General features: G+C 43.2%; 2 protein-coding genes across 3 annotated transcripts; one reads left to right on the top strand and one right to left on the bottom strand.

Annotated features, from left to right (window-relative positions):
- Positions 1 to 66: 66 nt before the first annotated feature.
- On the bottom strand, positions 67 to 19,094 carry vwa7 (von Willebrand factor A domain containing 7). Its single transcript, XM_029516777.1, has 17 exons — positions 19,041 to 19,094; positions 6,852 to 7,125; positions 6,447 to 6,680; positions 6,199 to 6,295; positions 4,407 to 4,544; positions 4,133 to 4,328; positions 3,856 to 4,025; positions 3,662 to 3,774; positions 3,428 to 3,544; positions 2,857 to 3,072; positions 2,267 to 2,399; positions 1,982 to 2,134; positions 1,782 to 1,874; positions 1,417 to 1,706; positions 1,063 to 1,199; positions 738 to 897; positions 67 to 657 (listed from the first exon to the last, which is right to left on the bottom strand). Exons 2-17 carry the CDS (start codon positions 7,086 to 7,088, stop codon positions 109 to 111), a joined length of 3,033 nt encoding a protein of 1,010 aa, XP_029372637.1. The 5' UTR covers positions 7,089 to 7,125; positions 19,041 to 19,094; the 3' UTR covers positions 67 to 108.
- LOC115052582 (von Willebrand factor A domain-containing protein 5A-like) lies at positions 10,693 to 18,323 on the top strand. Of its 2 annotated transcripts, none has more exons than XM_029516779.1 (23): positions 10,693 to 10,785; positions 11,551 to 11,595; positions 11,686 to 11,888; positions 11,981 to 12,203; positions 12,439 to 12,614; positions 12,742 to 12,856; positions 12,935 to 13,110; positions 13,200 to 13,288; positions 13,423 to 13,567; positions 14,064 to 14,143; positions 14,226 to 14,340; positions 14,417 to 14,575; positions 14,839 to 14,942; positions 15,045 to 15,265; positions 15,769 to 15,819; positions 15,911 to 15,928; positions 16,071 to 16,097; positions 16,243 to 16,272; positions 16,505 to 16,540; positions 16,809 to 16,832; positions 17,473 to 17,618; positions 17,717 to 17,840; positions 17,944 to 18,323. In XM_029516779.1, the coding sequence occupies exons 2-23, from the start codon at positions 11,556 to 11,558 to the stop codon at positions 18,018 to 18,020; spliced, it is 2,379 nt and encodes a 792-aa protein (XP_029372639.1). In that variant the 5' UTR covers positions 10,693 to 10,785; positions 11,551 to 11,555; the 3' UTR covers positions 18,021 to 18,323. The 2 variants fall into 2 exon arrangements, with proteins under 2 accessions (XP_029372639.1, XP_029372638.1); XM_029516778.1 differs by having other exon boundaries at positions 17,449 to 17,618.
- Positions 19,095 to 20,674: the final 1,580 nt, after the last annotated feature.

Here is a 20,674-nt window from a genome sequence, read left to right as displayed (position 1 = left end):
TGCGCCCATAATTTTTCATTCTCCAAAAAAGAAAAGAGCGATCTTTAATTCCTCTTTGATTATCTCCGTGTCTGGAAAACTGGAGATTGAGTGATCAATCAGAGCGAGCTAAAGCAGATGACACCACAGCAGGTTTAAAAGCAGGAAGGTGAGGTTGATCCGTCCGACTCCGCTGGCTTCTGTCTCCCTGTCTTTTAGCTGCCTTTGCTGATCAGGTGTTAGATGGCAGCGCTTCATGTTTCCACCCGTGTCCCACACCAGAAGCTCTGCCTGAGCAGAGCAGCAGCTGGATGTGTATCTGACCCACAGCGGCTGAGAGCCCAGGCCCCATTCAGACACATTCAAAGGGGGGTCCCCCTTCTCTAATCTGGCCTTGTGGTGGTGATGGCGGCGGAAGACTCCACTGCCTGTCTGGTCCCTGTGTGCCTGATGTTGGTCGGTGCCGGGCTGAGCGCTTCCCGTGATCTCCTCTTTTGGTGGGGGGCTGAGGAATAAAGTCAGACTGCCTTCACCCTTCTGCAGCTGGACAGCAGCAAGGCCAAAGGGCCCTCTGTCTGCCACGACTACAGAAACACTCCAGCTCGCCTGCGTGCACGTGGAGGGACAGATGGGCCGCTCACCTGCAGCAGAGCAGGACGGTGGGGACGTGTCAGGATCCTGCAGGAGGAGCAGAGCTGGTCAGTCAGCGAGATAAATTAATTACTTTCTTAAAAAGTGAGCTTTCAGTTAACACTCACCGGGGGAACAACAGTCAAGTAGGCAACGGCGTAATTTGAGTCTGCAGAGTCAAGAGCACGAACAGAGAGTGTCAGAGTGACGGTGGCTCCGGCCTGAGCTGTGGCCGGAGTGCGGAGGTTCACCTGGTCACGGAAAGACCCTTGTTCAGCAACATGGAACCTGAGGGACACAAACTCAGACTTTGAAAGAAAGATTTTTCTCTTTATTTTTTCTAACATATTATAATTCAGGTTAAATTCAGATTAAAACTTTCCTAAACATCTGTTTTTAAATATGAGCATCATGAGCTTCCTGCTGTTTTTTTTTTTTTTTTGGTCACCCTACCTGTGAGGTCCTTTTTTATCAAGATATCCACAGTCGTCGTCAACGCTCAGATTGAAGAGTCGGCCCGGCCCGTGGTTCAGGATGTCGAAGTCCACCACTGTGCTGTGGCCAGGTACCAGACGAGGGACAGACAACACCTGAGGCACAAAAGTACCAAATTGGTGACTCGGAAAATTCAGCAACAATGACTTATATGTAGAAATCTAATGACTGGACCCGAGCAGTTTAGTTGTATTAAAATCAAAGGAGTTGGATAGAGGAGATTAAAAACGGATTAAGGGAATTCTCTGCTGTAATAAAAATACTGTAGAGGCTTTGTTCGACAGATCTAAAAAACATACTGCCGTAAAATACCTGTATCTGAACACGAGTGGGCTGCACCATCTCTGTGGAAACCCTCTCCAGCTTGTTTCCTCGGCTGTCTTGGCCTGTCAGTTGTACACAGAAGGGGACGCTGGGGACGGACTCCACCTGTCCCACCAGCTCGTCTACAGAGTAGGATGAAGGTGAAGAGGGGGAGGGGGAGACCAACTTCACCTGCTGAAGGCTCTCCCCTTGAGCTCCTAGCAGCGTCACGTGACTGAAAGACGCGTCGTCCTTCAGCGCCAGGCCTGTTACAGCCAGCACCAGCAAGGCGGGAACGCCTGGGAAGGTAACGCACGCTCCTGGTGTGAGACTGATTGTTGACAGACAAGATTAACTTTTTATGGATCCCTCACCTGCTACTGGGCTGCCCTCCACTCTGGCCAGACCTGGGTGTGTTTCATTGGTTATAACAGCAAAATAGTACAGGAAATCCACACTGCTGTCACCTGGTGGTGCGGACGAAAACACATTTTTTTTAAATCCAAATTGTACTCATAATGTTTAATGCTCCAATAATGACAAATTGGTGGATTGTCTCGTCCAGAGTTTTTACCTATTACATTGAAAGTGAGTTGTCCGTCGCTCTTTGCATGAACTTTCCACTGGCCTGTCTGTACCGGAGGAAGCAGATTGATGCGGTACAGACCCTCAAAGTGCTCCAGCGTCGCCAGGGGGCCTTGCTCACTCAGCAGAGACTGGCTTTGGTCTGGTTTAAAAGAGAAAAACAAACCACTGGAACCTCATTTTAAATTCAAATCCACCGAGGTGTAACTCACTCAGTAGCACAGCTTGTGCCTACATTTAGCTCCCGGCTCATGCTGTTGTATACTACGTGTACCTGAAGGGCTGGTGAGGACACACTCCATCAGACTGCCGCTGACATGTAGGGTAACATTTTTTATTGAGCTGTCAACTCTGAAGGAATGAGAGTCCACCAGCTCCTGAGTGCCTTCAACATGGAGCAGGGTCACCTGAGGAGGAAGGATTCGTGTACGATTTCTTGTTTGATGAGATTTAAATCGTCTACAGTCAATAATGCTATTATAAAAGACGGATTGAACAACAACTTGCACAGCTCCTCAGGAAGAGCTATAAAGTTATCAAACCCTGACTACCATCAGCTCTACAGATCAATATAGTTTAATCTAGTGCTCCATTTGGCAAAACCCATTAGTGACGATGTAGGTCTGTTGGGAAACAAGTTACTATGGAGATAATAACGGAAAGAAACAGACGTGCAGACTGCGAAAGCAGGCGTTCTTGCATGTCTAATTGCATTTGTCTAATCTTTACTAAGAGCCTGACATAATTTAACTGTAGACTTTTAGGCTTTACTGTTCCCGAGAGGAAATTCTTTGTCACAGATCTGTGGATAGGGCACTGAGCGTGCAAACTGTTGGTGTCCATCCAAACATCACAGCGTTGTACCTTGTCAGCTGCTGTGTTATCCTCCACTATGGAAGAGACCTTGTGGATGTCAGAGTTGGTGGTGAATATAGTTAATCCTCCTGACAGGGAGGACAGGGAAGAGTAGAGGGAGAAACGATCGGGGGACAGAGGCTCCCTACTCCTTTTCTTTCTCCTCCCCGTCCTGCGTCTGATGTCGGATGTGTAGTTGGGATCTTCAGTCAGGAGAAACGTCACCTGTGGGGAAAATCAGGTCTGAGCTCAAAGCAATTGTTGTTTAATTTCAGTTCTCCTGCTGTCTGAGTTTCTCTCCACAGAAAAGGCTTTTTCATCCAAGAGAAAATGCTAAAGCTGAACTTGATGCTTTTCCTAATCTGTGAAGAAATATATTCACAATCTGAAAAAAGGCACGTCTTCCTGATTTGTCAATTTGAATTGCCAAAGTCTGAGAGTCAGAGAATGTTCATGAGTGGAAGTAAAACCATATGTCAGTGTTTTCAGGCCTACATGCAGTCTGAACCTTCATCTGTGTGTATAATAATCAGATTTTATTAGAGAAGAATGCTCAATAATCTTCCAAATTAAAACCGACCTTGCTTTGCTTTTCAAGTGCGAGTGCCTTCACTGCATCAAACAGGTGAGCATCTTTAGGGGAGGCGTCAGTGAACACAAAGATCTCTGACAGAGGTGGACTGTGAGTGAGCGCCAGCTGAAAACAGCAAAATGGGAGATGTGTTTGCAGAATCCGAAGAACTGAGACCATTTTCCTCCCTGTACCCGATCACTTCACCTTCAGCAGTTATTCAGACAAAGCGTGTAAAGTAACCTGGATGGCAGACAGACACATCTCCGGTTCATCTCCTCCTCCCAGTGCCAACAGGCTCTCCATGTGCTGCATAAACTGGTTTGGGTCATCAGTCTCGTGCACCGGCCCGACAGCTGCAGAGGACCATCAAAAAGCTTTAGATAAATAACAGATCCGTAACAGAGCTCAACTCCAACAAATATCTGGGCACTCACTCGGGTCATGGAAGGGCACGAGCAGGAAAGTGCCAAGCTGCCCAGGACTGCCGGCTCGGCTCTGGATGATGGAGTGAGCCCTGAGACGAGCAGCAGTGATCTCTTCAAACATGCTGCCTGTGGTGTCTATGACGAATACCAGCACAGGGGCTTGCTGCACACTGAAGAGTCTGTTGAGGTTCGAAAGAGAAGTCCAGACAGAGTCCGGCAACTTCCACTCATCACCTGTGGGCTCACCTGCAGCTCCGGAGCGCTGAGACCGGATGAAGACACTTACCGGAGGAAGGCTTTGTGGCCAACGTTGTCCCGGACGTCTCTCAGTATAGTCAGGGTGGCCTCAGTAGCCAAAGTGGCAGCTTCCTGATGGAGATAATGATGAGGGGAGAAGAGAGGCGAGGTGCTGTCCTTGTTGATGCCCCCCATAGCCCCCAGATGGCGGCTGCTGTCCAGAATACCTCCGTGGCTACATTTACCTAAGAAGTAAATCATTTATTTTATTTATTTATTTTGCAGGACTGTAGCTGTTGGCAGCTCAAGCTGTACTCGCATACCCCAAGGCTTTGGAGGAAATGTGCTGAAGTAGCCGGTGGTGAGCAGCTGGGGGGGGTCTCCCTGTGCGTTTGTCAGTCTTTCCAGGAGGTTGTTTCGACAGGTGATGCTGAAGCACTCCATACAGGTAGGAGTGTCCTCTGTGGACAGAAAGAGTGAACTATCAGTTTCACTTTGTCAATGAGGTATCTCCCAAACTGAGACGAGAAACATGCACACACTGACTTATAGAACTTATAGAACAGTTACAAATTCCTTTTATTTTAAATCCACCATCCAACTCAACTTCCAGAGGAGGTGGTTCATTGTCCACACAGCTGAAGCAAGTCAGCTTGTTAGGCTGGTGATGGAGGGGAGCAGGAATAAGTTAAATATTGTTTCATATTTTTTCAATTTTAATACTTTTAATTTATTCTGTATTAGCATAGAGTCATTTGAATTTAGACATTTGTGTGTGTGTGTGTGTGTGTGTGAAGGCCACACAACGCTAGGTCCAAAGTAAAAAAAGAAATTGGGTTTCTTACCGAAGGTTCAAAAAGGGAGTAACGGAAATAGTTTTTAAAAAATGCAGATAATGTCTCTTCAGCTCTTAATATCCAAATACATCAAAGGTCTCTTCGCAACAAACAATAGTTCAAACTCAAGTCCATCCATAACACAGAGTTCCTCTGTCTGTGGTCCAGGCCAGGCCCTGAGCCTCGGGTCGCCTCTTCCCGTCTCTCTCCTCGCCCTCTGATCCATAATCCATACCTATGAACCAGTCCCTGCTCTCCCTCAGGTGTGTTGAGGTGAGGATTCTCGTGTCCCTCCACTAGATGGGGACACAACAGTTATCGGCTGCAGCCACCGGAGGGGGATGTAGTTGCCTTCCACAACACAGCCACTCGTGACATCACAATAACCCGAGTGAACCAGCAGCCTATTGGTCAGGTTATGTCGTAGCAGAGATGTCTGCTGCCTGATTGGAAGCTTTGTTCAGCATATTTTGTGATCCTTTTATGATGAAAACCTTTCTTAAACAACAACAAAAAAACAGAACATCACCTTAGCCTTGCTGCTTTCATCCTGTTAGTAAAACATTCCCTGCTACCCAGAAGTGCCCATAAATGCAATTCTCTTCACAAGGCCATTGTGTGTGAAGGCTTCGGTCTCGATTTCTGTTTCTCTTCACAAGTAATCTGATAAATGATTACTGATACAGTTAATGTTTATCAGTGTGGGTTAAAGTGTGTGTACTTGCCATTGCACAACTGTATAATTGTTTCAATTGTCCCACACACACTTCAAATGCTTCCTACATCCATGCATCCAAGGCTGTTCATGGTTGTGTTCTAATTTTCTACTGTCTGTGTGGCAGGTATATCTCCACTCGCTCTTACCTGCCAGGCAGCCACGATTTTCCATTTTCACACTGATGTGAATTACATTTTAGCTGTCTAATAAATTTGTACTGCTGGAAATGATTGCATGTTCAGAAACCTGGGACTTTGTTGTTGGGAAGCGACAGCTGTAATCACAACCCCCATGGCTCCGCCCCAAATATAGAAGGGGGCGTGGTCTGTTTGTAGCTCTGTGTGTCTCTGTGTCTGTATTTGACTCTAAATGTGCTAAATACACCATAACACTAATTCACACATTGTGAATCTACCTAAAGCAACAGCCCAGTTCACTCATGTGTAAATGATTCTAATTCTAGCTGCAGGAAGTGCATTGCTCATTATGTTCATTATCTCCAGCTTCATAATTTGTCCATGAGCCCGAAAAAAAAGACGAGATGAAGTGGATATGCATTACCTGTTGCCACAGGGATGGCAGGCTCCTCCGGCTGCAGCAGGTGGAGGTATATGGAGCGCTGGCCCATCTCCACCCAGTTACTGTGGCTGTAGAAGTCCTGGCATAACATGGTAGAAAAACAAAAAGGCTTTATTTAGAAAACTTGTCCAGATTTTTTTAAAGTAATTCGGTTTGTATTGTTGCACTAATTTACTTAATTCATTTTAATTTTTATTACCGTTGTTTCAGAATATTCTGATTGTGCGTACCTGCAGGGAGTGAAAAAGCTGGCCCAAGCTGTGACGGGCACTTTGGTACTCTTTGGCCCGTATTGACAGCAGAGTCTGAGCCCAGAACTGCCGTAGCATTCCCATGGCGGTGTCCACGCGCTCTGAATCAAAGTGGTACACCGGGTCGGCTCTGGTGGAGCTCAGGAAGTCCATGGCAGCGTTGGACTTCACCACCTCTCCCACAGCTCTCCAGAAGCCACGGCCCAGTCTGGCCTGGGAGGCACAAAGCGTGGGTGTTACCGTTATTGGAAAGAGATGCGGACAGTAATAACTTGAGGTGCTTTGTGTTCATGTATATTACGAGTTAGTGACGCTGCCTGACATCTGCACCTCCGTGTTTTACACTCAGTGCGGTAAAAACCTTGACAGCCCACATCAGCTCACCCGGTCCTCTGCGGTATTTCCCTGGTGTTTTTTGGCGCCCTTCAGAGTCTCCAGGGTGACATTGAGAATGGCCTGCTCTGTCATGTACTGGTGTGTGTGCGAGTCCCAGGACAGCGTTAACACTCGAGACCAAAAGTCGGGGAGGAAGCCCATGCATGGTAAAGCGAGGAGGAGGAGGTAAACAAGAATAAACCAGCACAATGGCTTCCCACAGATTCTTCCTTTGGCCTTCGACATTATGTCCTGGAAATGGGCTGAGTAGGTCACCTGCTACCTGCATGAAAAAAAAAGGGTTTTTCAGTCACGTTAAATAGGTTTTTTTACTTGTCTAATAAAATGTCTAATTTCACCTTCAAATCCAACGTGTGAATGATTTCTCCTTCATTTTTAAGCAGCTTTTGTTTTAAATATTGCTGGTCATCATCATTTAGCTGACTCGGCCCTAAAAGAGTTTTCAATGATTCATGAGTCTGCCATGTTGTTAAGTGGAGGGATATGACACCCCCCCCCCCATTCTCCTGTAACATTTTGTCCTGATTTGATCAGTCTGCCAGTCATCCATGTGTCCTTTTCCGTCATCACCCACTCCTTAGCCCGCTCTCCTCACCTCCCTCCCTTCGAAACCTCCCCTCACATTTTTCTCAGCCTTGTCTGTACAGAGCCTCCTATTGTCTTTTGTCCACTTTATTCAGATGCAGCAGTTTGGTTTTGTTCTCATTTCGTGCTTTCACTGAAACAAAGCATGAGGCCTATAAACAACGGGCTCCTCCACTCTGCCAGCCTCCATTAACCACATCACTTCTCACTGATTTGGTTTGGTCAAAGACTCATTCTTTTAGTCACTCTGCAGCAAAAGTGTAACATCTGATGCTTTTTCTTTCTTTTTAATACCTTTAATTTCTAACTTAACTTAAACAGGTTCGACTTATAATTCGAGGCAATTTATCTTCTGTTCACTGAGTTCAGCAGACAGATGCAACATATTGATTGACTTCCTCTTTCAGTGAAATAACACCAAAAAATGTGCATTTTTCTTGCTAACCCCAGTCTTCACATTAGCAAGAAATTTTCCAACACTTTTTCTTAGGTGCACTCCGAATAATAAGGATTTTTACACAAAATGATTTGGTTCTCACCTCGGTTCATCCTGTCAGACTGGTCCTCTTTAAACTGTGTTCACGTGCACATATAGCAGAGACGTCACAGTGCACAGGAACGCCACACATGTACGTTCATATAACAGCGTAGATTACCACAAACCGAGAGCAGCGGAAAATCAGATATCACAGCATTTCTGTCTGTGCGACAAAGTTATTGAGTCTCCAAGTTTGTCTGTCCTTGAGCTTTCGTCTCTGGCTGGCTCCTCAGTAAGAAAAATAGCAACTGCGATATGAATGGAAGCTGTTCGGATCAGTCTGGGTGCCACCGCTCGGTCTTGGGTGTGTTTCTCAGTGAAGGGGGCACACCATGAGGCCGAGGACGTCCCGTCATAGCTCTTGCACCCCTCCTTGTGCTCCCCATTATTGCACGGTGCATTGATTCACCACAAAAGGGCCGCATATATTACAGGCTGGGGTGTTCAACTTAGGGCCGACCCCAACCCCCCCCATCCCGCCAGCCCTTTCTCTCTCCATCACTCTCACTTTAACTAACAGCACCAAAATACACTGCTTTTCACGACTGCAAACACCACAGCCCCTTCCTCTGCCCCTGGTTACCCACATTTCTAATGGCTGCTCAAAGACGAGCATCAGTTGCTAGCCAACACTTGTTGAACTTTGACAACTTCTGTATGGATGTGGTGTTTTTCCACTTCGGTCATCTGAAACATGTTTTCTAGAGCAAACTGTTTCTGTGAAACTGTGAAAGACCAACAAACACGATGGCAAAGTTGTCTCTGCGGTTGTGTCTACGTGTCACCTCAACAGATTGGAAAAACCACCAAAAAGCAATACTTCTTTTTCTTTAGAAACAGAAAGTAGATTAGTAGGCTGACGTGATAAAAACACTGCATGCCTCCAGGTACGCTGCTGCAGGTTTGTTTAACCCCAGTACTGTTTACTGTAAGACGGCTGCACACAACATTTTTCCTATGCTGACTGTCACTCTGGTCTCTCTTCAGAGTGTCATGACCCCATTTATCAACCACAGAGTTTCAGTCTATAGCATCAACCACACACACAACCATTTCCAAGCAGTGAATATCCTGTTTTTCGCACGTATTCTTTCTAATGCAAAGAGAACCGTTGCTCTTATTTACTTCTGTGTGTGTGTTTTTGTAGACGTTACAATTCAGTTTACGAGAGGTCATTCAATTCAACGTTGTTACAGGTGGCCCTGATTTGGTGATTTACTTCCTCATTTTCTAACTGTTGGGAAGTCATATGCTACTTGTCTTTTTCTTTCAAATAAATATATTTGTTAAATATAAATATACTTATAGTTCTAAGTTTCTATTTAACGAGACTTTTGAAGATGCACCTGATAAAATGGTTTTTGCGGCTTACTGTGATGTGATATTCTCTTCATGAAATAACTTCCAGGACCCTCTACCAAAATGTTTTTTGTCTACTGTTCATGAAAATATTTTAGCAGCATCATTGTGTGCATGCTGTAATTTTCAAAAGTTTGGTCACACCTTCCTGTTTGCTTAAATGGAAAAATATATCAAAACTTCAAAGTGTTAGTGGAGCTCAGTTTATATGATGAAGATGTAGATTAAACAGACAGAAAAGCCTGAAGCTTAAAACATTTAAAACATTTTACCATCATCTGATTTACATTTAAAAAAATCTTGCTCCGCAGCATTTCTGGACTTTCTTATTTTAACTTCTTCCCTAACCCACTTTTAAATGCTGTCAAAATAAGTTCAGTTTTTTTTTCTTTCTTATAATTTTTATTATTTACTTATTGCTATTATTATTATTATGATTGTGCTTATAAGATGTGGTGGTGATGGTGGTGGTGACAATAATGACAATAATAATTATTGTTGTTGTTGTTATAATTTCTATTGTTATTGTTATTCTAATTACTCTAAGTATTTTTGTCATTACTGCATATATAAAAGCTATCACTGCTATTGTTGTTGTTGCTACTGCTACCACTATGAAGGTCACCATCACTATTGTTCCTCTCCCATTATTATTATTATTAGTAGTAGTAGTATCTAGAATTATTATTATTATTATTATTATTATTATTCATTGCTGCTACTTTTGTCCGTAAATGTGATTGCTGTTGTTGTTATTTGAATCTAAATGAGCAGAGAAAACACTTCACCCCAGCAACACTCACCTTGCCCTTACACCACAATTGCTTTAAATCTTTTTGTTTGTTTTGTTGGTGTCCCCAGTCGGCCAGGCGGCTGAGTGAGGTGTCACCCCTGCCTTTAACACATACTGAAGAATCACAAAAAACACAAAAACCTGACAAAGATAAACTCAATTTAAGGCGGTGGGGGGGGGATTATATATTTCAATGTTAATTTTAGTTAATTTTTGAATCCAATCCCCTGGATAATTTCACTTTTGTACATTTCCCTACTCCAGTTGTTTTCAAGCCATCACCCAATTTTTGCCTCTCAACACACACACACACTTCCAGACACTGATGTCACGCAGCCGGTAGAATCATACAAAACAATGCATACACGCACACACACACATATTCACACTGCCCTTCAACACCTTCAACATATAATGTGAAAATAAACCACTAGTTCCTGCTTGTCTCTGTTTTGTAAGCCAACGTAAGCTCCACCCATTCCGGGATGCGCTGGAACGAATTTGAGCGAACCCAGGAGGCGTGACCGGCAGTTCTCTTTAACTTCTGAAGCTGTTTTTGTTTTCAGAAACCTGCAGACTGTCTGGACTCTTATTGAAGAAGGATCTGCAGAGAAACAGTGTCAGACTCTACACACCGGTCCTCTCAGGTCAGTTTCTCCTGATGGGGGTTTATTCTAGTGATCCATCTTGTAGGTCATTACAGAAACAGAGAGAGACACAAAACAACAACTTTGTTGTGCACTTGTGTATTTTTTCACATTTTTTTTTTAATTCGTAAAAAGATGATTCTTCTATTCAGTCTGATGATTATACTCATTCATGAGTATAATCATTTTATATTCTGGTGACATTCAAACAAAATAAAATAAGTATATTTACTTTTTATCAGCTGTCATCACCAATCATTCATCCGTCTAAGAGACACTTCTCACGTCCTATATTAGGTTTTGTTGTTTAGTAAAAGACTAATATTCATTTAATCAGTGTCTCATTCTGACATGATTAAATATAATATTTTTCATGACATGTGAAACAAGATAAATAAATACACTTTTTGCTCACTGCTGAGTCACAGTCACTGTCATTAACCCTCTGGAGCTCAGTGGTCACTACAGTGGACTGCTATTGAAAGGCTGTTTTCACATGAACTTATTTTATCCAACATATTTCATCAGTGAAATGTTCAAAAGCACACTTTCCAGCCTGTGGACATGTCGGCAACTCACTGAAAAATGTGTTTAAAGAAATGAAGTTGGGTTGATTTATTTATTTATTGATTGTCGGGCCTGCAGAGTAATAACATCATTTGAGAAAAATCCAGGGAGGTTTTAATAATTCATGCATCAGAGGGTTATAACGTTCATTCATCTGACGAAGGAGGTTCTCACATGTCCTTTATTGTTGGTGCTCAGGTACGATGAAGTGCTGCGGTCTAATAACGACCCAGAAGGAACCAGGTACAGGAAAATCTCCACAAATATCTACAAATGTCTTTACAGAACACACAGTTTCCCTGTTCATTGTGTTTCTTGTTGTTTGTTGGTCAGTTCCTCTGAAGAGCATCGAGGTGGAGCTGGAGGTGAAGGACCATGTGGCCACTGTGGTGTCCACTCTGAACTACCAGAACCAGGAGGACAAACCCCTAGAGGCTGTTTTCGTCTTCCCTCTGCCTGGAGACGCTGCTGTCTGTCATTTCAGTGCCAAGATTGGACAGACACAGATCGTAGCGGAGGTGAAGGAGAAACAGCAGGTGAGCTGCACAGTAAACACTCGCTCACTATGATGGACCTTAAAGAGGCAGCAAATACAGTGACTGCTGCTCATGTGTCCTTTGTACTTCAGGCTCGTGAGGACTATGATGACGCGCTGAGCTCCGGTCAGCAGGCCTTCCTGCTGGAGGAGAGTGAGCAGAGTCCAGATATATTCACTCTGAGTGTGGGCAGTCTTCCTCCAGGAGAGAGCGCCTCCATCAGGCTGGAGTACATCACTGAGCTGGCTGTGCAGGCTGATGATGGACTCAGGTTTAGTCTGCCTGCTGTTCTCAACCCTCGTTACGAGCCTCAGGGTAGGAAATTTTTCTTGCAATTCACAATCAAAGTGAAACAGAGCTGAATGATAATTAATGCATAGTCTGGGTTACTATATCTTCCATATCTGGTCTGGGTAAATCTAATTCAAGAAGAGTTGAAGAAAGTACCCAGTGAGGACGGTGTGTGGTCCCCAGGTTTTCCTTTAGAACTGGGTTATTTAGGCTGATGATCTTGTCTGCTCTCCAAGAACTTGTCCAATATTGTTCACAGGAAGTGGAGGAACTGAAGCCGCCACTGTCCAGGTGACTTCTGTCCCAGCCTCCCAGATCCCCTACAGTCTGTCTTTTTCTGCCCGAGTGTCCTCTCCTCGTCCGGTCTCTAAAGTAGAGTCCAACTGTTCCCTGGACCCTCTGCAGTACCTCAACAAAGAGCAGACCCAGGCCACAGTACGTAGACCGCTAACAGGGCTGCTGTGTGTGTGGTTGTTCCTCAATTCTCAGAGCAAAACACAGAACTTTATTAATGCCTTTATTGATATTTATGATCTGTATTTATGATATTTGTCATCTGCAGGTCAAGTTGGCTGGAGGACACAAGTTTGACAGAGATGTGGAGCTGTTGATTTATTACAAAGATGCCCACCAGCCCACTGCTGTGGTGGAGGCAGGACAGGCCTCTGCCAAACCTGGTGAGTGCAAATTGTTCCTTGAAGGTGAATTATCTTTATTCTCCAACGCAGCAGAAGAATGAATTAATGTTGTTTCAGGCTCTCTGATGGGGGATCCAGTGGTGATGCTGAGTCTGTACCCAGAGTTCCCTGAGTCTGTGATGTCCTCCCTCAGCTCATGTGGAGAGTTTGTGTTCCTGATGGACCGATCTGGGAGCATGAGTTGTTCGACGAGTCACAGTAAACCAAAAGAAACTCGTATTGGCAGTGCCAGGGTATTCAGCAAATGTTATCTATCTTACTTCTATTCATAATTTCGCTCCTACACAACAACCTTCACCGTCTTTTCTCTCCTTCCTTTTAGGACACTCTACTCCTCCTGCTGAAGAGCTTACCGATGGGCTGCTACTTCAACGTCTACAGTTTCGGGTCGTCCTATCAACACATCTTCCCGTCAGTGATAGAGTCCACAAAATGTGTTTCTGTTGTCGCTGCCACTGTGCATTTAAAGTTTGATGTTTGGCAGCTGAATTCAGCTACACAGCTTCCAGCCACCTGACCTCCTTTGTTTGTGTTTGTAATGGCAGTAAGAGCGTGGAGTACAGTGATCAGACTTTGGAAGAGGCTGTGAAGAAAGTTGAAGAGATGACAGCTAATCTGGGAGGGACAGAGATCCTTCAGCCCCTTAAGCACATTTACAACCAGCCCTGCATTCCCAAACAACCCAGACAAGTAACACACTCTCTCATGTCCAGTACTCTTTTATCAAAAGCAGCATAAAGCACTTTCATCAAAAAGGGTGCAGTGATCTATTTACACACATGGCAGAGTTAACAATGTCGAAAGAGGCAAAGAAAGCTTTCTGCTATTTAACAACGGTGACAGTTTCAGTCATACTGTTGATCTTCTGGCATAGTCAGGTCAAACTATAGACTAGAAAAAGTTCAGGAATATAGTTTATCCAGTTATCTTCGTCCTTTTTAAGATTGGTGTCTCATACTGATCTACTCACAGGTGAACAAGAATAATCTCAAAGAAACCGGTTTGTTTAAATCTCATCCCTCTCACACCTTTGTTGTTCTGCATGCTTAACTGTGAAGCTAAGCACGCAGTGTTACTAAAACAGTCAAAAAAATCTCACTCAGACTGAAATGTGTGTGAATGTTTTTCAAGACAGACTGCATGTTTGTAGGTGTTGTTACGTAACTTGTGTGTAACCTCTCCTCAGCTCTTTGTCTTCACTGACGGCGAAGTGTCCAACACCAAAGAAGTGATAAATCTGGTGAAGAAGAATTCAGGTTCCCACAGGTGGAGCAAATACACGTGCTCACAGTGTGTCTCAGGTTGTGACGCTGTGTGTGTTTTTAACAACACAATCACTGTGTTGTAGGTGTTTCTCCTTTGGGATTGGGGAAGGGGCCAGCTCTGCTCTGATCAATGGGCTGGCCAAGAAAGGAAGAGGTCACGCTCAGTTCATCACAGGGGCCGACAGGATGCAAACTAAAGTAAGAAAGAAATTAGACGTAGCAACAAACTCTGCTTCCAGTAGGTTAAAGCTCAGTGTCCGTTTCCTCCCACCAGGTGATGCAGTCGCTGCGATTCGCTCTGCAACCAGCAGTGGTGGACATCTCCATCAAATGGGATTTACCAAAGCAAGTGTCTGCCACTGTTCTGTCTCCACCAATCACGACACTTTTCCAGGGTCAAAGGTCACTGGTGTATGCACAGCTCACTGGAAAGGTAGGACCAGCCCCATCTCACAGTGAAGCCTCGCTCTGTCCATCACACAGCTGTATAGCAGGAAGCAGCAAACTGTCAAACTAATTCTGGGCTTTCTCTGGTGTAATGCGTCTGCGCATGTATGAACTGTGTATATTTGGACTCAGCTCTCTCTTGAAAAAGAAACTCTGAACTCAATATGAAGACTGATTCAACTAAAGGATGTAATGATAACAATGTTAGTACAGTAACTAACGGGGTTTATCACCCTGATGCTTTCTCAGAGCTCAGAGGGAGCACAGGGCTCTGTGACGGTGAACTACAAGCTGGCAGGTCAGCCCTCCAAAACCCAGCTCCACTTCAGTCTCAAACCTGCAGAGGACACCGGGTAAAACACTTTTTGGTCCAGAATGCATTATGTGTCAGGTCCTGACCTTACTAACCTGAGTTTCATTGATTATATAGATAAAGTAAAATGGTTTGTCTGCAGGTTAACAGTCCACAGGTTGGGTGCTCGGGTTCTGATTCGCTCCCTGGAGATGGAGGAGAGAGAAGACAGAGGGGAGAAAGGTGAAGCAGTGAAGGAGAAGGTGGTGGAGCTCAGTGTCAAATCAGGAGTGAGCAGCTCCTTCACTGCCTTCATTGCGGTCAACAAAAGCGACGGCAAGCCCATTGAAGGACCGCTGATCCACAGAAATGTTCCAACTCCCAGTAAGTGCTTTTTAAATCAGCTAATTCAAAGCTCAGACTGTATCACCCACAGCTTTAGCCATCAGCACTGACGAGCTAAAACATTTTGACCACCTGTGTGTCATTTCCTTTGTATGCTGCAACAACTCCCTCCATCCATCGAGCTACAAAGACCTTCGCTGAGGAAGTCAGAGCAGATCTAAAAATGATAAATGAATAACAGCTGATAAGCCTCATAGTTTAAGAAGGCTTGTCCCGGTCTACATTCAAACTGCGGACGCTTATTTGCTTCAGCTGAGTGGTCACAATGATGTGGCTCATTGGTGCTGCAGCTAAAGATACAGAAGTACACCGTTTCTCACTGTCCCAATCTCAAATGTTTACTCATTCACAAATTCTCAAAGTACTTTCTGTGATCCTTGATCAGCCCAGAAAACAGTGGCTCAGTTCATATTCTTTATTTACAAATTCTCTTTTCATGTCCTGATCCCCAACTTCGGTTTGTTTGTTTTTATTTCTTGAAGTTATGCTTTCTGGCATATTTGCAAAGTGTGCGTCATACTCCGCAGCAAAAAGTAAGTACTTTTCTGAACAAATCCTTATGTAATGTCTTAATCTCAGACTTGTTTATCTTTATTTTTTTTCTCATTTAAACCTCGCATTCAGGTCTACCCAAAATCAAAAGTAAGTAAAAAGCTAAACGGAAGTTAAACACACTTCTGTGTATTTTTGTAAGCACAGTCAGTCTCTAATAAATATACAGGAGTTGATATGTTTGGTTTCCAAGTCTTCACATAATGACTACACACTTCTTTTTTTTGTGTAGATAAAGGTCGCTTTGTACCTCTATGTGGTAAGTAAACGTTGAATGCTGGAATCTGTGCCTTTTAATAAATATGAATAAATGATTATTAATATTTTTTTCAATGAACTAATATGAACTTATCCACACGTCATGACTCGATCTTCAGAATATTTTTTTTTTCTTTGATGGGCAGGTTCAATTCAACCAATGAGCTTCAGTGCTTGTAAGTAAAAAGCTGAATGGGTGTCGAAATCGGGTATTTACATGAATGTAATACATTAATGTGTAGAAAATAATAATATTGTTTGTTTTTTGCAACTTTCATATTAAGTTCTGTATATAGATGTTTACATAAGTCAGCAGTTTGTTGACATGTTTCGTTTATAAATCCTCACATAATGTCTTGATCCTCGGATTAAAACTTTTGGGTTGCTTGTTTTTTTCTTGACGGGCAGGTTCCTTTTCATCTGACTCATTGGACATGACTCTGGGTAAGTAAGAAGCTGAATGGGTGTGCAAATCCGGTAGTGACATGAATGTAATAAATTATGTAGAAAATAATAATGTTGTTAGTTTTGGGTTTGTTTGTTTGTTTTGACACATTTACTGTAACTTTGAAGAACGTCTCGTGATGCATCATGAACCACTGTAATAAGATGAAAACTCAGTAGTTTACTTTTGTGAAGATATTCTTACGTAATGTCTTAATCTCAGAATTGTTTAATTTTTATTTTTCTCTCATTTAAACCTCGCATTTAGATCGACCCATGCTCCAGAGAAACAGTAAGTAAAAACTTAAATAGGTGTGGAATGTGTGTATTTAAATAATAAATGAATGTCGACATTAAACAGAAACATTATCCACTAATTCCATATTTCTGTTGATGCTGACACCATGTACAGTTGGGGAGATATTCCTGCTGTTTGTGACTTTTAAGAACTCTTAATGGATTAAGAGTTCTTTTTAATACACACAGAAGTCAGTAATGCTTCTGACATTTTTTGTCATTATTACAATCCTCTTTGGTTTTGTCTTAAAGTGATGGTCCACCCATTTTTAACAGAAAGTATATAATAATAAAAACAAAGATAAATCCTCTTACCAGGACCCTGATCAACAGTGAGGAGTTTAACTTTGCACTTACTCACACAAACTTGCAGAGATTGTATATACAGGGGAGGATTTTATCTTTGAGATAAGATAATCCTTTATTAGTCCCTCAGTGGGGAAATTTGCATTTCACAGCAGCATCAGGACATTTGAGACAAAGGGGCAGTTAGGGTGGAAAGAATACAAGCAAAAATAGAAGTAAATATATAAAACTGAATTTGAACCAACATACAGAACATGTACAGAATTGGCAGTTTTATGGCACAAGTCAACTTTTGCCCTTTCCAGCTTCTAATTTTAAACATTTTGAAGCCAACGAGCCCAAACTACCCTACAGAGACCCTTTTCTGCAGCTGGTTTCCCTCCAGAAGGCGTCCGGCTGCTGGCTGCTTGATCCAGCTCTGGCTGCTGCACTGGGAAAGACCAGCGAGGAGCTGGACCAGTCAAAGCCTGCATCGGTGGGTTGCTGTCGAGAATGAGACCTGTTTATGTTGTTTGAAGTTTGTTCAGAACCGCCAGCCTTCAGTTAACCTTGCTGTTTGATTTCCTGGATCAGGTGAAGGAGGAAGTGTGGGCCACCATCCTGGCTCTGATCTGGCTTCATGCTTCTAAGACGGATTCGAAGGGAGAGTGGGAGCTTCTGTCTCTGAAGGCTGTGTCGTGGCTCCGCGCTCAGAATGGTAATGATCTTAATAATCACTACTGATTATCAGACTGTTCTGGTTAAATTCAACTGTTTTCCTGCCTCCACTTTTCTGATGACTTGCTCCTTTTTTGTTTCAGCACCGTGTGTGGAGTGTGTGGATGCTGCAAATACACTGTTGGGCTGCAAGGTGCAGAGAGACGTCCTGGGGCTCTGAGGTGTTCTTTTACTAAACTGGTTCTCAGCAGGTTTATTGCACAAAAGCAAATTTACGCCATCTTATAGCCTCATTGCTTCTACTTGAACAATTAAATCTTCTGTTTTCTCCTTCTATGTTTTGATGTGTATTCTTCTTTGTCATTGTTGCTTGTTTTGGTGTCATCGTTGTAAAAGCTTTGCAGAACAGCACTAAATACTGACCTGATGTAAATACAGTTAATTATGTCTTTGATGTCATTTGTGTCTACAAAACTGAAAATGAAACGTAGAGCTTTAAATAAAATTAGCATTTATGTCTGAATCGGAGGCTGCCGCTTTCTGTTTCTTCTGCAAAAAAAAAAAACCCTCAAAAAAAAAACAAGACAATAATATTGGGTTTGCAGCCAAAACGCACACACACACACATTTTACACTGATTAATGGACCATCACAGCTCCACTTTGCTCAGAGTGTGCGTCAAGCGCTCACATTATATTGCTATGTTCATTTCCCAGAAACCATTTGAGAAAAGGGTTGAAATTATTTAGTGCTTTTCTGTTTATATATTAGTAGTGCTGTCTCTGAAGAAACTGGTTTCAGTGTAGTATCAGCACATTATTATATATAATGTGTGATATACATTTACATGGAGAGTTAAAGTCATATTGAAGACACTTAAAAGCCTGGGCTAAATTATATTAATAACACAAAAGAGAGAGAGGAGAAACACTGCTGATAACACAACCCTCATATAGTTATGCAGCGGTGGACAGAGTACACAGCTTCATTACTTGAGTAAAGGTACAGATACTCCTTGTCACATTACTCCAATGCAAGTAAAAGTAGCTTCGCTAAAATATTACTTAAGTCAAAGTACGAAGGTATTTGCTTAAAAAATTACTGAGGTAAAAGTTTAAAACAAAATGCAGGAAAGGAAAGTAGCTTTATTGTCATTATACAATACACTGATGTGATTCTGCTACAGACATGTTTATACCACAAAAATACCTTCAGTTAAAGAGGCCCTACAAGAACTGACCTGGAGGGATCCGGTCCGGTTCAGAGGTCTCCAGCTCCGGTCCTGGAGGACCACTGTCCTGCATGTTTTAGATCTTTCCTGCTCCAACACACCTGATTCAAATGATCAGCTCGTCATCAAACTCTGCTGAAGTCTGATCAGGAATCACTCATTTGAATCAGGAAACATCCAGGACTGGATTTGGAGACCTCTGGTCCAGTCTCGTCTGTCAAAACACATTTTATATTTATATGTGTAATGGACTGGATTTGTATTTGGTAAATGATGGCCAAAAAAAAAAAAAAAAAAAATCCATAATCCACCTGGTGGTCGGCGTCTGAAGTCTGTAGAAGCCACAGCAGTGTGGAGCTGCATATCTCAGATAGCTGTGACCGTCACATGCGGACACAATAATCACAGTCTCAGACTCCGGGGGTCTGGAGGTCCAGTCTCTACTGGTTGTGTTGTGTGTTACCTCCTGTTGCTGTCTCTGCTGGTTGGGCTGTGTTGCGTGTTACCTCCTGTTGCTGTCTCTGCTGGTTGGGCTGTGTTGCGTGCTACCTCCTGTTGTGTCTCTGCTGGTTGTGTGTTACACTTCCTGTAGACTTCCTTCGTGCTCATGTCATCCTTCGCTAAGCCCCGCCCCCCTTGGTTACTGTTGCTATGCCAGGCTGCTCTCTGTTGTCTGAGGTTCGGTAGTAAAATGTCCGGTCAGCATCAGTCCGGTGACGAGAAAGGAAAAGAATAAGAAAATAAAGAGTTAAGACATTTTCTGAACAAATATTTTTTTAAAAACGGTGGTGACGGTGAAACTGGGACTAGAAACGCAGCGCAAGGTAAGACACGGCCAGTTAGCTTGTAACGTAAGCCAACTGCCCAGCTCCAATGCTAACGTCCGTTAGCCTAGCTTGTATTAAAGCTTGTGTTAAAACGCCCCCCCCCCCCCAACGAATCAGTTCCGGTTCCCGTTTACGCTGATTTACTGCTGAGTCGTGTGTAGATGCTATGTTACCGTGCGTACTTAAAGAAGAAACGCAAATAGAAACACTAACAAGCCAATTATTATATAAAAAAAGTTAAGTAAACCTCACTGCCGGATCACTTACACTAGTTAGTCGCTTCGAAATGGACTGCTAGCTAACTGGTTAGCATGCTCGACTGACGAACTGATGACATTATTTTTGACTTATAACGTTACTATAGCTTACCATTTATTTGGAAACGTGCGGAGCGCCTGCGAATGACACATTTCTGCTCCTCGGAAATACCCACCGGATAGTGGCCGTATTTTTCATAATTCACGAACTCGTTGAACACAAGTTTGTCTATTTTACCATAATGAACATACACTCACATGACAAACGCTCATCCTGGCCGCCCTTTGGGAAACTGTGTTGGGAATTAGTTTATGTCCTGGGTTAGTTCGAAGTAAGTGCATGATTTATACGAAAGTCAATGATCCATTCCCTGAACACTTAAAATATTTTTTCCCTGAAAGCCTACATATTTTCTGTTATCTCTTGCACGACATGCCCATTAAATAGGCTATAGGTCTACATCAAAAATTCAGCAACAAAGCATGGTATATATTTACTCATAAAAAGTATAAACAAATCAACGTGCGAGGACTCGGAGCGAAGAAGAAGAGGTCACGT

The sequence above is a fragment of the Echeneis naucrates genome, chromosome 13 (assembly GCF_900963305.1).
Source record: "Echeneis naucrates chromosome 13, fEcheNa1.1, whole genome shotgun sequence".
NCBI classification, from domain to species: Eukaryota; Metazoa; Chordata; class Actinopteri; order Carangiformes; family Echeneidae; genus Echeneis; species Echeneis naucrates.
Note: the sequence above shows the minus strand (reverse complement) of the source record. Positions and strands in the feature narration are given on the sequence as shown.